Source organism: Silene latifolia, chromosome 6 (genome assembly GCF_048544455.1).
Source record: "Silene latifolia isolate original U9 population chromosome 6, ASM4854445v1, whole genome shotgun sequence".
NCBI lineage: Eukaryota > Viridiplantae > Streptophyta > Magnoliopsida > Caryophyllales > Caryophyllaceae > Silene > Silene latifolia.
The window spans coordinates 825,088-847,688 of NC_133531.1; the positions used below are offsets into that span (position 1 = coordinate 825,088).

The 22,601-nt window shown below is 35.6% G+C and overlaps 5 protein-coding genes across 7 annotated transcripts; 2 read left to right on the forward strand and 3 right to left on the reverse strand.

Annotated features, from left to right (window-relative positions):
* The first annotated feature begins 995 nt into the window (after window positions 1–995).
* On the forward strand, window positions 996–4,761 carry LOC141585860 (putative mitochondrial adenine nucleotide transporter BTL2). 2 transcript variants are annotated; one of them, XM_074406919.1, is made up of 4 exons: window positions 996–1,417; window positions 2,688–2,991; window positions 3,332–3,799; window positions 4,281–4,761. In XM_074406919.1, exons 1-4 carry the CDS (start codon window positions 1,089–1,091, stop codon window positions 4,347–4,349), a joined length of 1,170 nt encoding a protein of 389 aa, XP_074263020.1. In that variant the 5' UTR covers window positions 996–1,088; the 3' UTR covers window positions 4,350–4,761. The 2 variants fall into 2 exon arrangements, with proteins under 2 accessions (XP_074263020.1, XP_074263021.1); XM_074406920.1 differs by having other exon boundaries at window positions 1,048–1,417; window positions 2,645–2,991.
* Window positions 4,762–4,770: 9 nt separating this feature from the next.
* On the reverse strand, window positions 4,771–5,626 carry LOC141585861 (uncharacterized). Its single transcript, XM_074406921.1, has one exon. The coding sequence runs from the start codon at window positions 5,617–5,619 to the stop codon at window positions 5,083–5,085; it is 537 nt and encodes a 178-aa protein (XP_074263022.1). The 5' UTR covers window positions 5,620–5,626; the 3' UTR covers window positions 4,771–5,082.
* Window positions 5,627–6,084: 458 nt separating this feature from the next.
* Window positions 6,085–7,598, reverse strand: LOC141585862 (signal peptidase complex-like protein DTM1). Its single transcript, XM_074406922.1, has 2 exons — window positions 7,251–7,598; window positions 6,085–6,289 (listed from the first exon to the last, which is right to left on the reverse strand). The coding sequence occupies exons 1-2, from the start codon at window positions 7,490–7,492 to the stop codon at window positions 6,202–6,204; spliced, it is 330 nt and encodes a 109-aa protein (XP_074263023.1). The 5' UTR covers window positions 7,493–7,598; the 3' UTR covers window positions 6,085–6,201.
* Window positions 7,599–13,928: 6,330 nt separating this feature from the next.
* Window positions 13,929–17,328, forward strand: LOC141585863 (putative protein phosphatase 2C 9). Its single transcript, XM_074406923.1, has 6 exons — window positions 13,929–14,179; window positions 14,290–14,342; window positions 15,012–15,251; window positions 15,729–16,005; window positions 16,677–16,831; window positions 16,931–17,328. The coding sequence occupies exons 2-6, from the start codon at window positions 14,310–14,312 to the stop codon at window positions 17,066–17,068; spliced, it is 843 nt and encodes a 280-aa protein (XP_074263024.1). The 5' UTR covers window positions 13,929–14,179; window positions 14,290–14,309; the 3' UTR covers window positions 17,069–17,328.
* A 382-nt stretch (window positions 17,329–17,710) lies between these two features.
* Window positions 17,711–22,385, reverse strand: LOC141585864 (uncharacterized). Of its 2 annotated transcripts, XR_012519436.1 has the most exons (4): window positions 22,154–22,385; window positions 19,617–20,425; window positions 18,294–18,379; window positions 17,711–17,978 (listed from the first exon to the last, which is right to left on the reverse strand). XR_012519436.1 is itself a non-coding variant. In XM_074406924.1 (3 exons), exons 1-2 carry the CDS (start codon window positions 22,343–22,345, stop codon window positions 19,625–19,627), a joined length of 993 nt encoding a protein of 330 aa, XP_074263025.1. In that variant the 5' UTR covers window positions 22,346–22,385; the 3' UTR covers window positions 17,711–17,978; window positions 19,617–19,624. The 2 variants fall into 2 exon arrangements, 1 of the variants encoding a protein (XP_074263025.1); XM_074406924.1 differs by lacking the exon at window positions 18,294–18,379.
* Between the last annotated feature and the right edge of the window lie 216 nt (window positions 22,386–22,601).

Here is a 22,601-nt window from a genome sequence, read left to right on the forward strand (position 1 = left end):
CTAATTTATGTTTGTTGAGAGAGATACGGACATCCATTTAATCATGTTAAGACGTAATGACCTTATATAAAGCATTAAGCAAAATAATTTCCAGTTTCATAAAATCACCGAAAATCACTAATTATGTCGACAAGGTCCCAAAATAAAATGTATCGAAATTCGCACCGCAATCTCTCTATGCGTATAATAATGACTTGCGGAAGCTTAAATGACATATGGTTTGAAATAACGTTTAAAAATCTTAAAACTATTTTTCGGATCGCGTCGGTAATAAATGGCACAAGTTCTATGTTGTTTAAGTAATAAATGCCCTCAAGTAGTCAAGTGTATGTTGTTCTGAGAGGATATGAAGATCCGATCGTAAGTTTGTATTAAGATATTGAAGTCTCGATACTCTTAAAAAAATAAATGAATTTAGAGATTAAATTAAAGGTGAAAGTTTGAACACATATTAAAACTCAGATATAAAATAACAATGATCAAACCAAAATCAACAAATTTAATTATTTAGCCAAACCAAAGATTCATGGACGGGCTCACCTCCTTGTTCTCTTTTGCTCATCATATTGACTCCACACAAAAAGCGCAATTTGAAATTCTCTCAAAAATCCAGAATGACCGGATCTAAAACCGATCTTGATAACAAAATAACCTAATTTGATCCAAAACAACTAAACAAATACAAAACCCCTTATAATATGAATCAAACTTCCCGAAAGACGGCACAATGCGTATTACAATTAAAACGGGTCAAGTATCATATCACTTGTGTATACACTTAACTTGTCCTAAGATTAAAACAGATAATACCGTCTTAAAGAAAACTTGTTAACTAATCCACCCCAAAACTAACCCGACCTAAATGAATAAACCAAGAGAACAAACCTAATCCGAATAACCCGTTCACCAAATCTACCCTATACGGCTATACCCATATTTGAAAGATCCAATCCAAACCAAAAGAGGACCAAAGGCAGTTGCGAGTGGTACCAACCCCCGATTCCCCGAATCTATATCTCCCCCCTCAACTCCACTGGTCAGTCCTCCACTCCTCCTCCTCCCAAATCTAACCAAATAATAAACCCAAAATGCCAACTTCCGACGTCGTATTAATCTCGTCCCCTCATGGCGGTCTCTTCCTCGACCCCATTCTCTCCCCATCTCTTCTCCAAACCGTCTATCCCCTTCTCACTACTTCCGTTTCAACCTCACGCGCTTCTTCTAACAAGGGCATTAAGGTAATTGTCAAGGGTACCTCTACCTCTACCGGCTGTTTATTTTCGTCGGTTAGTTTGAAAGTCGGAAATGTTGGGAGGAATAATCATAAAACGGTGTCGTCTTCACCGGGACGTGGCGCCGCTATTAATAACTCTTCTAAACATTTATGGGCTGGTGCTGTTGCTGCTATGGTTGCTCGGTATACTATACTATTTTTTCTCCTCCTTTTTATTGTTTTCATTGTAATTTGTATTGCTAACACATGGATAAGACTGCGTACATCCGACACAAGAAACCGCCTTTTTTGTGTCAAGAAACCATCTCAACCAAAAGCTTAAGCTAATGGGTTGAGTCCCAAGATCGGTTTTATATTCTAACACGCTCTCTCACACGAATGCCCTTGCAACTGCAGGCCTCCCCATACCTGGTGCTAATATTCCACTTTAGAATTTAGAATTGAGGGGGTGGGATTCGAACCCGTGACCTTTTGGTCACACTGGCTCTGATACCGTCAAGAAACCATCTCAAACAAAAGCTTAAGCTAATGGTTGGAATCCCAAGATCGATAATAATGAAATCAATTGTTTATAGGATTATTTATTTGTGTTTGTATTGTCATTTACGCATTTTAATCGAAGGTAAACAAATGATTGGGACGTAGGGGGTACATTTTAGGCTGATTGACGGGAGTTGCTTCTTAGAGCAGCTGATAGTTACGATGTTGAAGACTAGATTTAGAAGAATTACCTGTGGCAATCGAAAGTGCTGACTAGACTGTATTGTTTTCGGACTATTGCTTTGTTGATGTTGTAGTGTGATTATAGGAACAATGTAGTGGATTATTCGCTTTATAATCCAACCATGGGAGATAGGAAGACGGTTTTAGCACAATGATTTGGAATTTGTGTCCCTTTGTGTTTGAGGCAACTAAGGGGTATAAAAGTATCCATTTTCCTCAGCATTTTGGCTGCGAAATATGTCCAATGCTCATTGGTAATTACTTCACATGTGAAGCTCTATAGAAGCAAACATAGTAAAGCATTTATATTAAGTACTCTATGTGACTTCAGTCGGCCAACCAATGAACCTATTATCTGCATTTCTAAATCGACTCTTCCCAGGATTCACCATTTGCTACAACATTTTTGATGACCGTATTATCTGTACAAATATCACAAAGGATTACTATAACTACTATGTTTCGCTTTTCCAAGGGAGGAGCGGATTATGTTGTATAATGTATCCTATATGGTAACATAGTAGTGCCTTCTTGCACTTCACATGCCAACGTATTTGAGATAGGTTTTTACAGCATACTTAACATAATAAACAGTTAATGTTTTTGCAATAATGTAGTAGGCTGATATTCATGCAAATGGCTTAGATTGTAAGCTTTGACCAAGAGCCTTTTCTTTTGGCTTTACAGTTTCTCGACTTCATCAGTTTATGAGTGGGTTTCACTGTTTCAGAACTATTGTTGCCCCACTTGAGAGATTGAAGCTAGAGTACATTGTTCGTGGTGAGCAGAAAAATATAGTGGAGCTTGTTCGGACAATAGCAGTTACTCAAGGCTTGAGGGGCTTTTGGAAGGGTAACTTCCTCAATATTCTCCGCACGGCTCCATTTAAAGCAATCAACTTTTGTGCTTATGATACATATAGAAAGCAACTGTTAAAATTACATTTCATGGAGGGAACATCAAATGCTGAAAGGTTCATAGCAGGAGCTGCCGCCGGAATCACAGCCACTGTTATTTGTTTGCCTCTAGACACAGTATGTGAAACTACAACCTTTTGTTAAGAACTCTATCAAACTTCCAAAATAAATGCGCTTATGTTACCTAGTAAAGTTTTCTCATTCAGGATGTTTGGACCTAGAGGCTAGAACTGGTACTTGCTATAGCCTATAGCAATTCATTTGACTACCGTGCATGGTTGCTTAAGTTCATGGAGTGTAGATTAATTTTTCAACATAGTGGCTTCTGAACCGTGACTAACCGTCATCCTTTTTTTTCCTGGGCACAAAATGGTTTTACTGATAAAAAAGTTGTTTATTTTTGCCTACTTTTTCGTGAGTATTATCTATAAGTTTGAACTGATTTCCATTGTATTAGATCCGAACCAGGATAGTGGCACGTGGAGGGGAACAGCTGGGTGGTGTCATTGGCGCTTTCCACTACATGATCAAAACAGAAGGAATATTCTCCCTTTATAGGGGCTTGCTACCTTCCATTATGAGTATTGCACCTTCCAGTGCAGTTTTCTACGGGGTATATGATATACTTAAAACAGCATATCTCCGTTCTCCCGAAGGAAAGAAAAGGGCCCTTAACTTGAAACAGCAAGGGCAAGAATTAACTGCCTTGGGCCAACTGGAATTAGGGCCTCTGAGAACCTTATTACACGGAGCTATTTCTGGTGCTTGTGCTGAAGTTGCTACCTATCCATTTGAAGTGGTCAGGAGACAGATGCAGATGCAAGTTCAGTCAACGAAATTGAGTACATTTGGAACGTTTGTGAAGATAGTTGAGCAAGGAGGAATTCCAGCTTTGTATGCTGGATTGCTACCTAGTTTACTTCAGGTAATGGATTATTTTTTTTGTTTTACTTCATAGCACTTTTTTTTATTTATCAAAATTGGGGATCTACAACTTGAAATGCTGATGGTTGGAGACGGCAGCGGTAGGGTGCTGATGGTTGGCCGATTGGGGAAAAGTTGTGCAAATTGGTTTTCTTCGGGTGCTTTAAATGACATGTTGCTGTATTCCTTGTTATACGGAAAGGAATGTTTTCAAATACCACAATTTGGCAGCCTTATGGCCCTTTTCAACGTGCTCGGAAAGCAAAGTCAGTTTTTGGATACCCTAGTGGAACTTGGTGAAATACTGGTATATGAATTTATCATCACCCCAATGTCTCAAAGGTTTCCGCCTGTAACGGGTTAATGAGCCAGTATTATGTAGCCTTAGCCCTTATCCATGTACTGTAAAAAGAGTCAGTTTTTGGAAGACCCCAAACAAAGATTACAGCTCATTATCTGGTTTTATGCTTTGAACATTGCAGGTACTACCATCAGCAGCAATAAGTTATTTTGTGTACGAGTGCATGAAGATAGTCCTGAAAGCCGAATGAATGAAAGCTCTAGCCGATTTGGAGTTGGTGTTACTAGAGTAACAGTGGTGGAAGATAGAATCATTATACTGGTAATGGTAAAACCAAATAGTTTCAGCCCTGATAGAAACATTTTTTTGAAATTTTTACCACGGTAATCAATCACCTTTGGAGATGGAGAGACTGGCTATGAATCAAGTTTGATCCAGGTGACCTGTTGCTTACCGTTGTCATTCATTACGCCTTTGGAAGACCTTATTGATGTCTGGGCGCAATTGTGTTGTAGAGTTTGACACGATTAATTATTAGCCAGTAGACTACAAGACACTAGAATCACTGGTAGGTTTCGCTTCAGTTTTTGGTACGGGAGCTTCGATGCTGATGTAAATAAACGAGTGAGCAATTCTTCATTTATTAAGAAATATTTTGTTGTGCCTCAAAGTCTGCAGAAATTTATCGCATATGTTTCTTTTATGAAACGGTCTTACAAGTGAGACCACCCCGTTAGCCATATAACTAAACGAGAAATATAGAGATTCGGGCTGGTTTCACATGTAAGAGTTAAGACAGACTTATATAACTCTCACTACTTTTCGAGTTCATTGCTCTGGTTTCTGCTCTAATGTTTCTGATATCAGTCGACCAGTACCAGACTGAAAATCGTAAGACAGCATTATACGAGAATTTATGAAAATTTTATGTTTGATTCAAGTATTCTTGATCGGAATGAAACTACCATACAAGATTACAAGACTTAAAAATTAGCAGGACTGTCATCCAACTGTTTCTCATCTTCAATATCAACTTCCAAAATCTCCGGAATCCTGAGCTTCAAGTAATTCTCAAGTCTAGCCAATACCATCGCTCGCGTATGCCAGAACTTACCCTTCAGCCTGATCTTAACATACGGACCATCAACATCAGCCAGCTCAGCCTGACCCGTAATTCCGACTGAACCATCAAACAGTTGAGCCAACTCAGCTCGTGCATCCATCAACACCGTCTCTATGTTCTCCTCGGTCAGGTCAAGTGGTTTCAATCCTGCTGAAATCGCGACCATTGGTGACCGTCTTTTAGCTCTCCACTGCATTGTAAATAAAGTCTGGTGACGAATTATGCTTACGGGTCGTTTCAGGATTGAGCCGTGTTTTCGTGAGACGGAAGTTGGTGGTGGAGATAATGTAGTGTTTGGGTAGATGTGATTACACAGAAGCTTTGCAGCCATTTTTAGTGGTCTCTCAAGTTTTGTGTTGTGTTTCTTATCTTGGAGCTGGATTTGCCAACAAGTCATTTCTTATCCTTTGCAATATTCTTAGCACAAGTTTTTTTTTTTTTTTTTTTTTTTTTTTTTTTTTTGAGATACCGTCTCACACTAATTTTTGTGAGACGTAATTATTAGCTCATTTGAGACCTCTCACGTGATGAGTAGTACACATCATGTGAGAAGTCTCAACTCCACATTATTAAGAGACCGTCTCAGGTCATTGAGAAGGCTTGTTCGATTTTAATTTTCCTAAACTATTGACCGTCTCCCATAAAAATTACCGTCCAACCGTCATTTTAGTGACCATTTCAACAAAAATATTCGGGATTTATTAGCAAAGCTAGATTGGTAAATTATTCGCCTGACAACGCGATACTTCACAAACTAATCGTGTCGATCCGAGGATCGCATTGTTGCTAAGAATTACTAGAATTTGGCAAATTAGGATTAGCTATCAATGTTACCATTGTTTACGCTTAAAAACCATCTTGATTTTCTCAATTATAGTCCTAAAGAGAAAAATAATTCAAAACATGCCAAATAACAATCTGACAATAGGTCTTGCTTAAGACGGAAACTGATATAAAGATGAAGATTTGGGCTGGGCCTTTAATGTGTAACGTATTTCCACCACTTGTAGAGCCCAAAGGAATACACCACTGCATAGATGATTGTTCTTACCGGGTAGAACCGAAACCTGCACATTATTTGTGATTTTGTTAGTACTGAAACAAAGATAATAAATTTCAATTAAGAACATCAATTGTCTAATTGTTCAAGAGGGTGACCGCTTCTACTAGCCTCTCCTGACTTCGCCATTGTGTGATTTGAATAGACCGATCACACCCGAGTGGCATGAAAGCCACTTCTTATGTCACTCACCAAATCAAAGAGGTAAAGCAGAGGTATTGTGACAATAGGAAGAAAAATACCATATTCTATTGGTCATATTCCAATTACAAGGAGCACATAGAATCAAGACATGCAATACTTCATAATAGGGCAATTCCAAATAGTATGATGGATTATCTAATCAAATAATTTGTATCATTTTTTTTATGTAAACCGGAACATCTACCATCAATAACAATTAACAATTTCCTCACTATTACTCTACTAGAGTTCTCTAAAGAGGTAAACGACTAGTCCAAAAGTTTACTATTTTAAGTATTTTTCCATAGACAAGGATTGAATTCCTAATTCTTGATGAAATGAGATGAACAACTACCATATCAAACTCACTTAAAATTTAATTATATGTAATCAACAAAATAGGATAACACCCTAACATTGTGCATTTTCCAAATCAAATTAAAGTATTAAAACTCAAGAACAAGAACTTTGAAAACCCTTTATTCAAAACATCTCGAATCCAAACTAAACCAGATACTTCAAAAATCCTATATTCAAAACATCTCGAATCCAAACCAAACCAAACCAAACCAAACCAAATGCATCAAAAACCCTATATTCAAAATATCTCGAATCCAAACTAAACCAGATGCTTCGAAAACATATCTCAAATCCAACCTAAACCAAATGCATCAAAAACCCTATATCAAAAACATCTCGAATCCAAACTAAATCAGATATCGAAATCCAAAAAACAACCAACCCAACAAACCTAACACCTTAAAAAAAAAAAAAAAAAGACTAACCTTGTGGATCCACGTCTAAGAACATCAGCAGGACTAATACTATCAACAGTAACAGGACGAGTCCATTGAGATACATCTCGATCAAAGAAATCCCAATCTGGTAATAACACACCTGAAATACCAAGTAACCCTACAAAATAAGTCACCAACATTTTCTTAAAAGAATGTGTTGAAATTCCTACTATTATTATCACCATTGCTAAACATAATAAACTTCTTGTTAATGCTTCATCATTTCCCATTAATTGTTTTTTTTTTTGGTAGAAAAATAATAAATTAAAGTTATGATATTATAAAGATAATGAATGAAATAGTGTAGAAGGGTTTTTGTTGAATAGGAGTGTCATGTATAGTGCATGAAGTTGAATGGAGTTAATTTGTATGAAAATTTTGGTGTTTAGTGAGGAATAATGAGTATTAATGTTGTTTGCATGGAGTCATTGTTTTACTGTAGTTATTGGGTAAGACGGTTTTAGAGGACTTAGACGATAAGACAGTGCCTTTATATAAAAGAAGTAATTTATTAAGGGTATACAACCCAAGAATTTCCTTTTTTGGCATTAGTAATTGATGACTAAATTAAACATAAATCAATGCAATTAATATATATTTTAGAAATTTGATTTTTTTTTTGGTTTCTTAAATATAATCCTTGGGGACAGTATTTATCATTTCCCTTTTATTAATATCAATTATAGCATAAATGAATGCTTTTTTTCTACAAAAAGACCGTCTTATATGTAAAAATCGTCTTATTCTAAAATTTGTGATCGACTGAGAGTGTTAATATGAGTAATGTTTGTGCAAGGATAATAAAGGAAGATTGTTCTTTATTGTTGGGACAATGTTATAATAATGAATTGAAAGAGGTATGTGTTTATCAACTGTTTTCTGAGTCATATTTAATGCATTTAATTATGGAAGGAGTTTGAGTGGTGAATTAGTATGGCATTTGTTGATTGGTAAAGGGTAGTGGCTAGATATGCCATGTTAATTGCATATGTGCATGATGAGTGGTAGATATTCATATTAGGGTGGCCAATTTAGCGGGTCAGCCCGCCCGGTTCGGTCATCGTGCTACGTACTTGCCTGGCATGACCCTACACCCGCCCTTGTTATAGGTCGGTTCTTCCAACCTGCCCTGACTCGAAAACCTTTAAATTAAAAATGTTCAAGCTCGTGTGGCTCAGCCCGTCATGCCTAAGTTGAAAGCCAAGCCGAGTCAGGGTGAGGCCTAAGTCGGCCATCCTCGCCCTACCCCTATAACCGAATCAGTTTGAAGTCAAGTGTAGCCGGCTTGGACCTACTTTTAAATTAGCCCGGGGCAACCCGTGACCACTTTTAGTGGATACATAATATTAAGGAGAAAATAATCAAATTTAAGATTTTAATTTATGGAAAATTGTCGTAATAAGTTCATTTTTTTTTTGATAATTTATGATTTTAAAAAATCCTCGTTTAGATTTGTCTCATCTCACTTGAATAAATACAAAGAATAAAAAATGTGACACTTATTTATTAAGATTTTTTATGAAATAACTTTTAATAATCAATATATATATATAAAAGAGGCTTTTTTCAGGCAATTCTAGAGACTCCAATTTTTCTAAAACACTCACATTTTAATAATAATATAAATAAATAAAATAAAATTAATAACTAATCCAACTTATATGAAATTCCTATATTGATTAGAAAATACAGATGATGATAATAACAATAAAAATTTTAGATTATAGATTATATTCAACAAAATAACAAAATAGGAGATTTGCATGCTAATGGAACACAAACGTGCCAACATTATTCTTCCTAAAACACAATTAGATATAACTTCAAATAAACGATAAATTTTTAGAAGCAATAGGATTCTTCCTACGGGTTATAGTATATATATTGAATTTTACGTACTAATTTTATGTCTCTCTTAAAGTTTTAATTGTTGTTAGTTGTTATGATAATTAAGTTATTATTGTTGTTCTTTTGGAGGCTTAAGATTACAGGCCAATACTGGCTATAAAAGAGGCTTAATATTATTATGTTCTTTTGGAGGCTTAATATTATTATTGTTGTTCTTTTGGAGGCTTAATATTATTATGTTCATATGGACATAATTTGATGTGTATTATATGTACATTAATGAGATTTACATTAATGAGATTTATATATGTTCATTTTACGATATTTACATTTGAATAATGTTCGATTCGTGAATCGCAACCTCATCATATTTTTCATATGTTTCAATTTATCATGATTGGAGTGATTATTCATACTTCGATTTGTTTTCAATGTTTAGCCTGCATACTGGCTATCGAAGATAATTGCTACTTCTGGACAGTTCGTTGTGTTTATTATAGGTATATTAACGCTAACATATTACTCCGTATATGATATACACGATATGCGGCTTTACCGTATATTTGTTTTCCTATGGAGTGGGGTTTTAAATTGTGTTTAGACCTAACTTACTTATTTAATTAACAGTTCGTTTTATTATAGACGGCCACTCTCACAAAATTAAAGTGGGAGGACAAGTGGAGGTATCCATTTCCCACCACTTGCACCACCCACTTTCATTTGTGAGAGAGATACTATCCGTCTATAATGAGAATTTGTGTTTAATTAATTTCACCGTGCCACTTCTTTTTCTATTCTCAAGTTTTCCCGGGTAATCAAAATTTGATAGAAGAGAACCCGTAAATATGAAATTACAGATTTATAACGAAAAGAATAATCTGAATACTGCCGTATTTATCATAACAAACTCTCTATCACTAATGCATAATGTAATAAAAAACGCTAATGTCCACAATTATGGACTACACGTTAATGAAAAATTGCGAACGACCAATATCGTACCATACCTTCACGTTAAAAACTCATATCATGAAACTTATTCCACAGGACTCTTGATAAGGTGTATAATCATTAGTATATATACTAATCAAGTTTGACAAAGCATACCCATGAAACTCATGTAAAGGTTATCTCACTTAGAAATTTACATTTAATTTTACTGTTATTCGTTGATGGAAGTTTAAACTCCTACTATCTCCTACATACGGACATACCCATGATAATGTGTGTAATCAACTTAGATAAAGCATAGGTAAATGGCATACGTATGTTTTACGGTAAATTGTAAAAAAACTCATACGTAGCATTTTTAATTTGTACAAAGTTTAGTGAAGGTGGGTTTCTTAAAACACAAGTGCAACCTATACATTAGAAATTTAGGATTTGGGTGAGCGATTTAACACACTCACAGCTTCACATTACCATATTCGTGTGATTATTAGTTATACTATTAATTTAGTAAACTTTTCTTGCACATGTCAATCGTGAATTATTACGGTGTTTTTTTTTTTTTCCGTACTCCGTAACTTGCGTCTTGATCAGAGTATCAGACAAATAAAAAAGGCAAAACCTCATATTTTCCCCTCCTTACTTTTTCTCATAGGTGATGGTTGATTTTATAGTGGTGGTGTCATGTGTGTATTGTTTAGTGAAAAAAGGAACATACATCAAATGCACTATTTCAAATTTTGTATATTTTTGAGTATATGTGTATTTTTTTCTGAGTTTATTAAAGTTTATAAGTTAGATTTTAAATTTTTTCGTCAAAACTCAAATTTAATATGTAATGTTTTGGAATTATATTGTACAGAGTAGAGTGAATGAACTCATAAACTTTATATTAAACTCATAATTTTCAAAACAAAACTTAAAAATGTTAATATAATGCTAGGAAATTATATAACTGGTGGCAGTACATCGGATGTATATTATGTTTACTGAATTTTAAGAGAAGTGGAGGTTACTCCCCGATATTTAAGAATTGGCTAAAATAAATATATCATATATTAAAGGCATTATGAGATACAACTAAAATATGTAGCAATTTGAATGTGAAAAAAACATTATTATTAAAAAAATATTTTAATAACCGTGCAACGCACGGGCATGAATTCTAGTTTTTTATAATACCGAATTTCATTTCTCATCGAGACGAGCTTCGATTAAAAGTCTAAAACTCAACTCTTATTTCCCTCTCTTTGGGTATCGTGAGCTAAACCATGATTTGGGCCAGCTCAACTTCTTAAAAACATTTAGCCCATATTAATTAGTAATGGATCAATGTAATCTTGGGCCATTAAAAGTTGAGGTTAAGGCTCTGTTCTTGAAGTTGAGTTGAATTGAACTAAACTGAATGAAATTGAAGTAAAAGTTAATTTTGTGAAGAAATGAGCTGAACAGAACTGACTAAAGCTGAACTAAACTGATATAAATAGAGCTGAACTGAATTGAAATAAGTTGAAATTAAGCTAGAAAAAACAAGGCCTAACATGTACATCTAACCTCTAAACCTCCCATGCTTGTTAGCCTTAACTCTCATTTTGTGAGCAAGATTAAGAAAGCCTATCTTACTATTCACTCCCTAGGAAAAATTTCTTTTTCAGAACCTATCTTTATTTGTTTGTCAAAAAAAAAAAAAAAAAAAAAAAAAAAAAAAAAAAAAAAAAACCTCTCATTTTGTACATGTTTTTCCGCATGTTTCACTAAAGGTAAAAGTAGTTTTTCCATGGTAAAATTCATGTACTACAAGTTGGGACTTACGTCTTCTAACCAGACATATTCACCAAAAGTCTACTATGAATACTGTTTGAAATTTCGCAACAGTTTCAACATTTCCATATTGTTATAACCAGACATACTACTATCTAGTATAACATATAAATATATATAATCGTCTTATTTGATGATTTGTGTTGACCATGACTTCATTGACGAAAAATCTCATACATTCATTTACGTACTTTTATTTGTTTTCCTTGTTTGTTCGCATAATTAGTCACCAATACGTAAATCTTGTCTCCGCTACTAACTGAAAGCATCTCACTATCCCAACATTAGGTGATGGACAACAACGTACATAGGAAGTTATATTTTACAAGCTTCCACGAAACTTAGAAGATTCAAATAAACATAAACCAATAATTTTATAGATCCAAAATTGGATAATATAGTACGATAAGCAATCAACCAACCAATTTTGGGTTTGTCTCTTTCGTAACACGCATTGATTCATAATTGATGTACAAATCATAGGTTGAATTTATTGAATTGTATAACAAGAGTGATGTGAAAATGATGCAACCAATTTTTCTTTATGCTTTTCTTTATGTAAGGGGCATTATTTGACATTATATAACTTGTATTGCGTGGACGGTCCACAAATTAAGCCGTCCATATATTGACTCGGTTTTTATTTTTTCAAATCTTTTTAATCGGACACAAATCATTCGTAACTAGAAAATAACTTGAACTGTAGACAGTGGCGAAATCCAAAAGGGGTTACCTGGAGAGCTCACTCCGCCGTAGCATGAATTTTTTTTATTTTATTTTTTTGAGTTTTACTTAATTTACCTTATTAAATTATTAGTTTGCCGGTGTCTGTAGAAGTTTGGAGAGTGGATCCAAATGCTTCTTTAGTACGGAGTACATTACTCATTTAAATTTAAGTGATTTATAATAAGCTATACTGAAAGAAATTGACAAATAAGTTACGACAAACTATTTAAAAAAAATAAACCAAGATCACAAAAATTTGTGAAAGACGAACTGTTCAAGACTAGCTCGATTAAAATAAACTTAGGCCACTTGGATGACCTAACGCATATTCTCTATGGTTCAATAGTTGAAATAAAGATGTAAGCAACCCATGTTCTCTGTGGCTTTATGCCATTCTTTTAGTGATCCAAGGTCAACAATTTTACATAAAAAGAAGTACTAAATATTCAATGTTTATAGGAAAATTTAGAAATTTTGTCTAACATGCATTTAATTTGAAAAAAAAATGTGTATTGTTTATAGGTACTATAGCCACCGGCGCAGTTAGGAATAATAAGCTCAGTGAGGTTCGAAACTTTCGGCAGAGGCAAACGACTAATACCGTAAGGTTATAAAAAAACCCTGAAAAAAGCCAAAAGTTTTAATTATAGTTTTGAAGTTTTTTTCCTTTATCATTAAATGTAGTTTTTAAACTCACAAACAAACTGTTGATCTTACATGACGTATAAAAATAAAACATGCTTTACAACGTTGAAATTTGTTAAAAACATAAATAACAAATTTACCCAAAATCTTCAAGTTCCTAGCCAACGATCTTGAGTCTCGTACGATTATAAACCCTCTCAATCCACGATTCCTAGTATAAGTTATAACCTTTAACAAAACGCAACACCAATAAAATATAAAACCGATAATGAATTCAAACCCCTTACCTAAAATCCACGAAATTTGTTAAAAACATAAATAACAAATTTACACAAAATCTTTAAGTTCCTAGCCAACGATCTTGAGTCTTGTACGATTATAAACCCTCTCAATCCACGATTCCTAGTATAAGTTATAACGTCAAACAAAACGCAACACCAATAAACTATAAAACCGATAATGAATTCAAACCCCTTACCTAAAATCCACGAAACTTCAATCTCAACCACCAAACTAAGACATGTCAAACACGACACAAAGTCAATAAAACACAAAACAGACAATGAATTCAAACCTGTCACCTAAAATTCACGAAACTTCAATCTCAACCACTAAACTAAAACCCGTCCGATATTCTCACAAACTATAAATAAGTCTCCTGACAACTCATTAATAAGAAAAACAGAAAGTCAACACGTAAAACGTCGTAATCTTTTACATTAATAACATCACATACCTTTGCAACCACGGCAATCCCTAAACCCTTTTTCCCTTCCTTCAAAATTCTTCCCTCTTTCTAATTTCTCTTATAAAATCCCAACAAAAACACCATCTTTTTTTTTCCATATATTAATATACATATTTTGTCAGCTTAATTTTTATATTTTTTAGTACTGTAGTTCATAAACAGTTGATCAGTTACAAGTTTGGTGAGTAATTTAGTGTATTTTTCATGTGCCCAATTCATTTATTTTACAGTCGAGTAATGTTTTAGTGTAAAACCGTCTTACATAAGAATAACCGTATTTTTTGATGGCAGGTGGGCATAATTTATTTTCTATGGACAAATTATGTTGCTTCGGTTCTTCTGAGGTAGTAATTTTGTTTTATTGATTAATTTTAATCAATTAGCAATTTATTTTGATGTTTTTGAGTCTGTGATTATTGGTATTTGATCTTTCTTAGCTTGCAAATTAAATGAAATGGAAATTAATCAATTATTGTTATGGAATGCTCAATTTTGTTAGATTTTACAGTTATATTTTTATGATTTTGCTTTAGTTTATCATAAAGATTTGAACTTGGAATCGATCCGATGCCCAATTACGGTTTTACCCATAGTTTTGACACCCTATTAGAACCCTTTAGGTTCTTTTGTGTCGCAATTGGCGATTTCTAGAGGTTTGGATGTACGCAGCCTTAGCTATAAGGGTTTGGACTACTTAGCAGAGTTAAATTTTCAAGGATTTTAGATATTTAAAAAAAATTGATTTTGATTTCGGAATTCAATCAATTTGTTTTAGTAAGTTTCCTGGAAGACGGTCTTGTGAGACTTATTCTACTTCTCATTTACTCATTTGACCATATGAGTACAGAATATTGCGTTGGTCTAGGAATAAAACCGTCTCATACTAGAATTTGTGTAATTTTGAATTTTGAATTTTGAATTACAAAGTGATGATAAGTTAGGGAAGTGGAGTATGAATTACTTTGTTGTACAATAGTTACGGAGTATAATGTTCGATTTTTTCCCTGTTGTAGACGAGTGGACATCAGAGTTCATGCATTTCCGGGAAAGGAAAAAATCAGGACGGTGTAATTACATTTGGGTACAGTCTTGTAAAGGGAAAAGCTGATCATCGTATGGAAGATTATCATGTTGCCAAGTTTGAAAGGGTGCAAGAACACGAACTTGGAATGTTTGCTATATTTGATGGTCATTCGGGTGATGCTGTGCCTGCTTATCTACAGAAAAACCTGTTTAATAACATTCTCAAGGAGGTCTGTTGGTTGGCCTTTGCTTTATTATATTACTATTACGTATTACGTTTGAGCTGTGTAAGCGCGGTGAGGGAGGGCGCAGGCGCGCAGCTAGTGTACTGTACACAGTCTTGTTGTGTCTGAAAAACCAAGAGCGTCTATTTTCGAGTAATTCATTTGGAATTCACATCCAGAGTTGCACAGACCAACGCGTAGTTTAAAATATACACACTCTTTTACTCCCGTGGGAAATGGGGAAAAAATACTACTCCCTCTGTCTCGGTCATTTGTTGTCCTTTTCCATATTTGGGTGCCTCAGTGAGTTGTTGTCCTTTCTATTTTAAGAATTTAAAATGAACTTGATGAACAATTTGATCATTCACACTCAATTTGTTCCACTTGGCATTTAGTAATTGGTCCCTGACCGGGACGGAGGGAGTACTACTCAATTAGTTATTCGAAATGTGAGCTTATTGTTCTCGGCTGATTGTTTGCCAGGAAGAGTTTTGGGTTGACCCAGGAAGAGCAATTTCAAAGGCCTATGAGAAAACTGACAAAGCAATTCTGTCTCTGAGTTCTGAGTTATCAAGAGGTGGTTCAACTTCTGTGACTGCTATTCTGTTCAATGGGCGGATATTATGGATTGCGAATTTAGGAGATTCTCGAGCAGTTCTCTCAAGAGGAGGTCAGGCTTTACAGATGAGTGTTGATCATGAGCCTGGTACAGAGAGAGGAAGTATTGAAGACAAAGGTGGTTTTGTTTCGAACTTGCCAGGTTAATACACACATCTTTATTCTCTTCTCATTTTTTCCGTTACTAATTATTATCTCTGCCTCTCGACACTTGGTCGCTTAAGTCATGGATCATTGTTATTTCTCGACGATTCTTGTCATTTTCACCATCTGATATTTACTGATGCGCACACTCTTATGTCACCATACGTTCTCTGTCAGATAAAACTGTGTTCTTCTTAACCGAGATTTAAATAGGTCTTTTCTGAAATTTAGTGAGATGAAAACATCGTTTCCATTCCCAATGTTATTGTAGCCGTGAGACGAGGCCATTCCGTTTTGGCCTTACTGGCCTTATGCGAGCATGTAAAAAACACAGTCAAATTGTCGATGTTTTAGTGAGATGAGAACTGTTGAACAAGTTGCAGCATGTTTTCGTGCTACCCGTGAAGTGCATACTGGTTATCTTAACACTGGTCTGCTAAAGATACTACTCCCTCCGTCTCAACAAATTCTTTACACTTTTATTCATTTGTGAGGAGTATTTTAATCAAACGTAAAGAATCTGTTGAGACGGAGGTAGTAATAAATGCCTAGGTCTGGACTTCGGACTTGGTAATGAAAGATGGTAACAATGAGTCAAAATCGTCTTGAAAGTAAGTTTGGCATAATTTGTAGCATTGGAAAATGACAGATATTTTGTTATCCATTCAGGAGATGTCCCAAGAGTGAACGGACAGCTTGCCGTTTCTCGTGCTTTCGGGGACAAGAGCCTCAAGTCCCATATCACATCAGACCCACATGTACAGGATATTTTTATTGACGCCACTGCCGACATCCTAATACTAGCTAGTGACGGTCTTTGGAAGGTATCAAATTGTCAATTACCATTTACCATGCATTTTCTGCTAAAATATTACTTTTGAGTTCTTGTATGAAAAATGTTGTAACTCGGAAAAATTCATTAGGTAATGAACAATCAAGAGGCGGTGGACATAGCGAGAAGGACACGAGATCCACAGAAGGCAGCAAAGCAATTAGCAGCTGAGGCATTGAAAAGAGAGAGCAAAGATGATATATCAGTTATTGTAGTAAGGTTACGGTGACAGAAACTCGTCCTGTTTTCAACACGGTTTTTCTTTGGATTAGGACATTTCAGATTCGGTACTATATATTCTTTCGCCACAACGGATTTATCGAGCTTTAAATTTGATTTTTATTATGAAGAAAAGCATGGTAGGTATAAGGTATGACCTAGTAGTTATAGTTTGTGAATGATGATTTCTAATATTATCGAAAGATAATGGTTTGTACAGTTGTTGGACGAAATGCTACTTATTAATTATGATTAGTGGAGTATTGTATACTTTCTCCGTCTCAATTATTTGTTTATGTTTGATTAAAATACTGAGTCAATATTAAGAATTTAATATGAGTGTTTTATACTGCCACTATCTAATTTCGATACTCACGACATGAAAGAAATGGATATCTAATTAAGCGATTTTTAATCGCGTAATGGTGATTTTTTTTTTTTTTTTGACAAGTAGGTAATGGTGATTTTTGTTCTTAACTATTTGTGTACTGCGATTTTTGTATCATACAGCAAGGGATATTGGTATCTCTTCTCGGTTATGGTCCAATCATCTCTTCTCTGTTATGGGACACGAACCCAAAACTGTTGAGACTCGTCAATTATGCCCATCCATTACTCAGGTAGTCAGGTAGCGCAATCCAACAATTAAATGAAACCACAAAAAGTAATCCAGCCTTTTGAGATTGCAAGTTCCAGAAGCGTATCGATATAATTCGTTCCATTTAAGAGAGAATTAGGGCACAATCTATTCTAAACAAATATTTGCCATTAGGTACAAAAGCTAGTCCAACAAATTCCTAACGCCGAGAGCATGGAAATCTAATCCTCATCATCATCAACGAACCAAGCAAAAACTAAAGCTGATTCGAACAAAACAAAGTCTACATCATCAACAGCAGTGCAGCTCTATCCCAGGATACCTGCCAGCCAATAGTAAATGTGTGTCAAAGGAATACGGATACATAGTCGTAATCAACAGGGGAATGCCATGTGAGACTTAAATCCATTATACTAAGTATAACTTGGGAATTTCAAGCACAAAAGTAGCTAATTAGCCTGCCGATATTGGCTAAAAGGAGAAGTAATTATTTGTATTAAATATCATATAACTATTCATAAGGATCAAACAAAATAAACATATATAAAAAATTGATTCATTTTCAGATCCTCTTTAGAAACAGTCATTTTAGAATTGTTTCTTCAGGTATTCGTTATAAGTTTTCGCACTGACCTACACTGACATGCAGCAACTCCGAAAGCTGAACAATGCTTGCAAAGGCATCTCTCAGGCATTTTTTGATTCAAAAGCCTGGTCACCATACTGTGCAAAAAAAAAAAAAATAAAAAAAAAATAAGACCGTCACGGTCTCATACTGTATGAGGACAAACTGAGGTTTCAAGGTTTCGGGGTGTTTTAGAGTTGACAACTTGTCCTAAATGTCGAGCCATATCTTACTGTAATTTGTCGTAGAATGGTCTTACCTAAGTTGTGGAAGTAACATTTACTCCGTACCTCTTTATCATGAAGGATTCCCCTGATAGCGGTTTAAGGGGCTAGATGAACCGAACCATACCCCCTGTATTTAGTGCAAATAGACTGTTCCTGAATGACCCGAAATGAAAACCATGTCAATAATTGCATTAATCGAAATGCAGTCCCTCCAACTAAAGCGTTTTCTTATGTTTTATTTTAAAAGCACAAATTAAGTAGTTACATGAATTAATTCAAATTACTAATTAAATGATGATCAGGTAAAACCAGCATCAGTCAAATGGGTGTTGACTGTTGAACCATGGGATTCATCAGTAGAAAATACAGAAGAAATAATTCCCAACTTTGGACCAATGTAACTCCAACAGAGTGATTATCCAAAAATAATGCAACTACGTCTCATTTTCTCAAACAGCAGTATTGATTTTTTCTGAAACTAACTAATATTCCCTCCATCATTTGTTTACCTTTGATTAAAATCTCTCTCACAAAGAATAAAAAGGTAAAGACACGAGAGTTGAAACCGATCTCCCTTTCCTACTGTTGAACTTAACAAGAATTTCATAAACTGCACCTCCTTTTTCATATTACTTCCATGCATCCAACAGTAGCTTTGATGGGAAGGTTAAATGAAACGATACCAGATTCACATTAGGTTTAACTTTTCTCCGACATCCCCAAAGAGCATTAAAGCCAAGCAATGTCAACTAAAACTAGACTTTCCAGTGTTTCCAAAGCTAGACTTAGTCCATTTAAGATCCTTGTTCGAAATATAAATTATATAGCAACTCCAACCATTATATTTCCCTCTAGCTTCTTTCAACTGTTCCATCATATAGACGTATTCAAATAAAACAATCTTCAATCAACAAATACCCTAATTATTTCTTCTTAGAATCGCGCGAGCGCGCACACACACACTGACACACACACATTATCAATTTGAAAGAGCGCATACACACTGTCACACTAAAACTTGGTCAACTAAATAGCCATGTGTCAATCTTCAATTTAAAACACAATGTCTTCAACTAAAAAAAAGAAAGAAAAGAAACAGAAAGCGTACTGAATCTTCTACTGCTGCTGGTTCTGAGGCTGGTGCTGAGCATTGGGTGGAGGCATCCCAGGTCTAGGGGGTCCATAACCTGGCATTCCACCAAGAGGAGGCGGCATGCCTGGCATTCCAGGTCTGGGCGGTCCAGGAGGAGGAGGTCCGCGCATCATCTGCGGAGGCATACCAGGCCTCTGCCCGTACTGAGCATATTGAGGCGGTGGCGGTCCAGGCATGGGTCCTTGGCCAGGCCTCTGCATATACTGACCAGGCGGCGGAGGAGGTGGACCCCGCATCATCTGACCAGGTGGCAGGAACATAGGGGGACCACCAGGAGGACGAATAACCGGGGCGCCTGGATAACTGACAGGAGGTCTGGAGATTTGCGGCTGCATCATCCCAGGAGCAGGCCCACCAACTCCTCGAACTGGACCTGCCAAACCAGGCTGAGCATGAATCAGTGGAGCAGTCGGGATCCCTCGACCAGCAGCCCGGCCTAGACCGGGTCCGGCAGCGGCAGAAGCAGATGTAGACTTGGCACGTGATTCGTCAGGAGGAGGTGGGCCCTCTACGGTCATAGAAATGACCTCTTCGCCCCTGAGAAGGACGAGGCCGAGAGTACGGCGGTCAAGACGGTCATCAGATTTAGGGGTGGTTTTGGAAGGAGGGAGTTTGCGGAATTCTTCACAGTTGTCTAAGACGAGATTCATGTGACGATCGAATGCGAGGAATTTACCGACAAGTTGACGACCGTCTTGGATAGTAACTCGCATGCGGTAGTTTGTGAATTGTAGCATTTTGGAACCCTTTGACATCGACATTGTCTGGACAGGGAAGAGGAAAAAATCAGTAGCATGTCAAAGTAAGACACATCAAAAGATGCTTCAAAGACAGAGCAAAACACTAAAGAGTGTAGGGCTTTAGGCAATTAGGCAAACTCAGTACAAGTGGACAATAAAATTCAAAATCAAAGCTACGTTTAGTTTGAGTAAATCAAACTTTGAGATTACACAACCAAACTGAGGAACCAAAGGGCTGCCACTTTCAATGAACACACATACACAATCAAACTCTATGAGCACAATTACACAATCAGAGCCACACAATAAAATTGAAAATCAAAGCTACGTTTAGTTTTAGTGTGTAAAATACTTTTTTCTTTTTATCGCCTGCAAATTGCTAATTTCACCTGTGTAAAAGATGAAATAACCAAAGGGCTGCCATTATTTAATTTACTTATTGTAGTTAGTAATTTGTACATATTATACTCTGTAGTAGATTGATTGGAAATTTGGAATTTCATACATAAAATAAAAAAAAATTAGAAAAAAATTGGGATAATAAGGCAGAATTCACATGAACAAACAATCGGGAATGACGTAATTAAACTAATAAGACTTTTATTGTCATATATATGTTGTGTGCCACTGAGAATAATATGGATGACACGACATCATAATGATTCAGATAATCATATGCACTGACAATGGATTGAACTAAGTTGTCGTACGAGCATTGAACTTATGCGTAGGAACTGAGCTGCCATGTTTTCATGTAAAAGAAATGACAAGCCCATTGTGGTCTTGTGCGCTTCACAGGATCACTCCATGGTGATTTTGTGTACAGTACACGACACTGCCATGATGGTCTCGTGCACTGTACACGACCAGTCCTTTGTGGGTTCGTGTAAAGTACACGACACAATCACACGACCATGGTGGCCTCGTGCAATGTACATGACTTGCCTCTCAGTCGTCCTCTCCTTCGACCATGACCTGCGACTACGATAAATTCATTTGACCCCCAGTCAACAGCTACAATCGTCTACTAACAATCAATTGATATAAATTTTAGTTACAGAATCAATCGAGTTACGAATAAATCCAATTGAATTACCTTGTTTTCCATGTGTAAATTATTGTTGCTCATGATGGGTTTTTCTAACGTGTGCCCTAAGGGCACACATTAAGAGTCTAAATATAGAAAGAATCAAAGGACTATTTCACTAAATATGGAATAAATGAGTTGATTCTTACATTTCACATGATATATTTCTTTAATTCTCTCTATATTTAGACTCTTAACGTGTGGGCACACGTTAGAAAAACCCTTGATATAAATCATAGTTATGCAATTAAGTTTATGGATTTTAAAAATTGAAAAAAGTGGTGCAATAATAAACAGAGCAGAGATAGAGATAATGAAGGTATAAGCTGAAAATTATGTTATAATTTGGGCGATATTAGTAAAACTCGAGCAACAAAAAAACACTACCTGTATTAAAATTAATAATATTAATAATTCCACAGCTAAACTAATGAAACAAATTGATGAAAAACAGCAAAAATCGATCAAAAAAACATGAATCAAATTCAGCGTATTCAAGTAATCGAACATGAAATAATTCCACAGCCAAACGTTGAGATTATTCCAACAAAAACATGAATCAAAATCATTAAATCAACGTAATCAACATGAAACAATCCCAAATATACAATGATTAACATAAAAACAATCAAATAAAATCAAACAGTCGAAAATAAGAAGCAAACCTTGATTGATTGAAGAAAGAAAACGGCGAGTGACGCGACGCCGGCGTCGGAAGAGGTGGCCGGAGGTGTCAGATGAGAGTTAGGGTTTTTATTTTCTAAAATTGGGGCTGTTTCATTGGTCCCAATACTTGTGTAGGCGGTTTTGACACAAAAATATCGTAAAACAGGATCTTTTAATAATCCTTCCCGCATTGGACAAGTTACTCTTCATTGTTTTGTGTAATGGACTAAAGTCACAAAACTAATGGGCCTCGATTAAATGGTTTGTCCTGGTTAACCGAACAATAATAAGGCCCTGTTTGGTAATCAGCAGATTGATATTAGCAGAAGCAGATTGGTCAAGCAGATTATAAATGACAGATTGGATTAACAGGTTTGACTAGTATATTTCAATTAGCAGATTTAGTAGAAGTGTTTGGTAATTAGCAGATTTTGTTTAATAGATTGT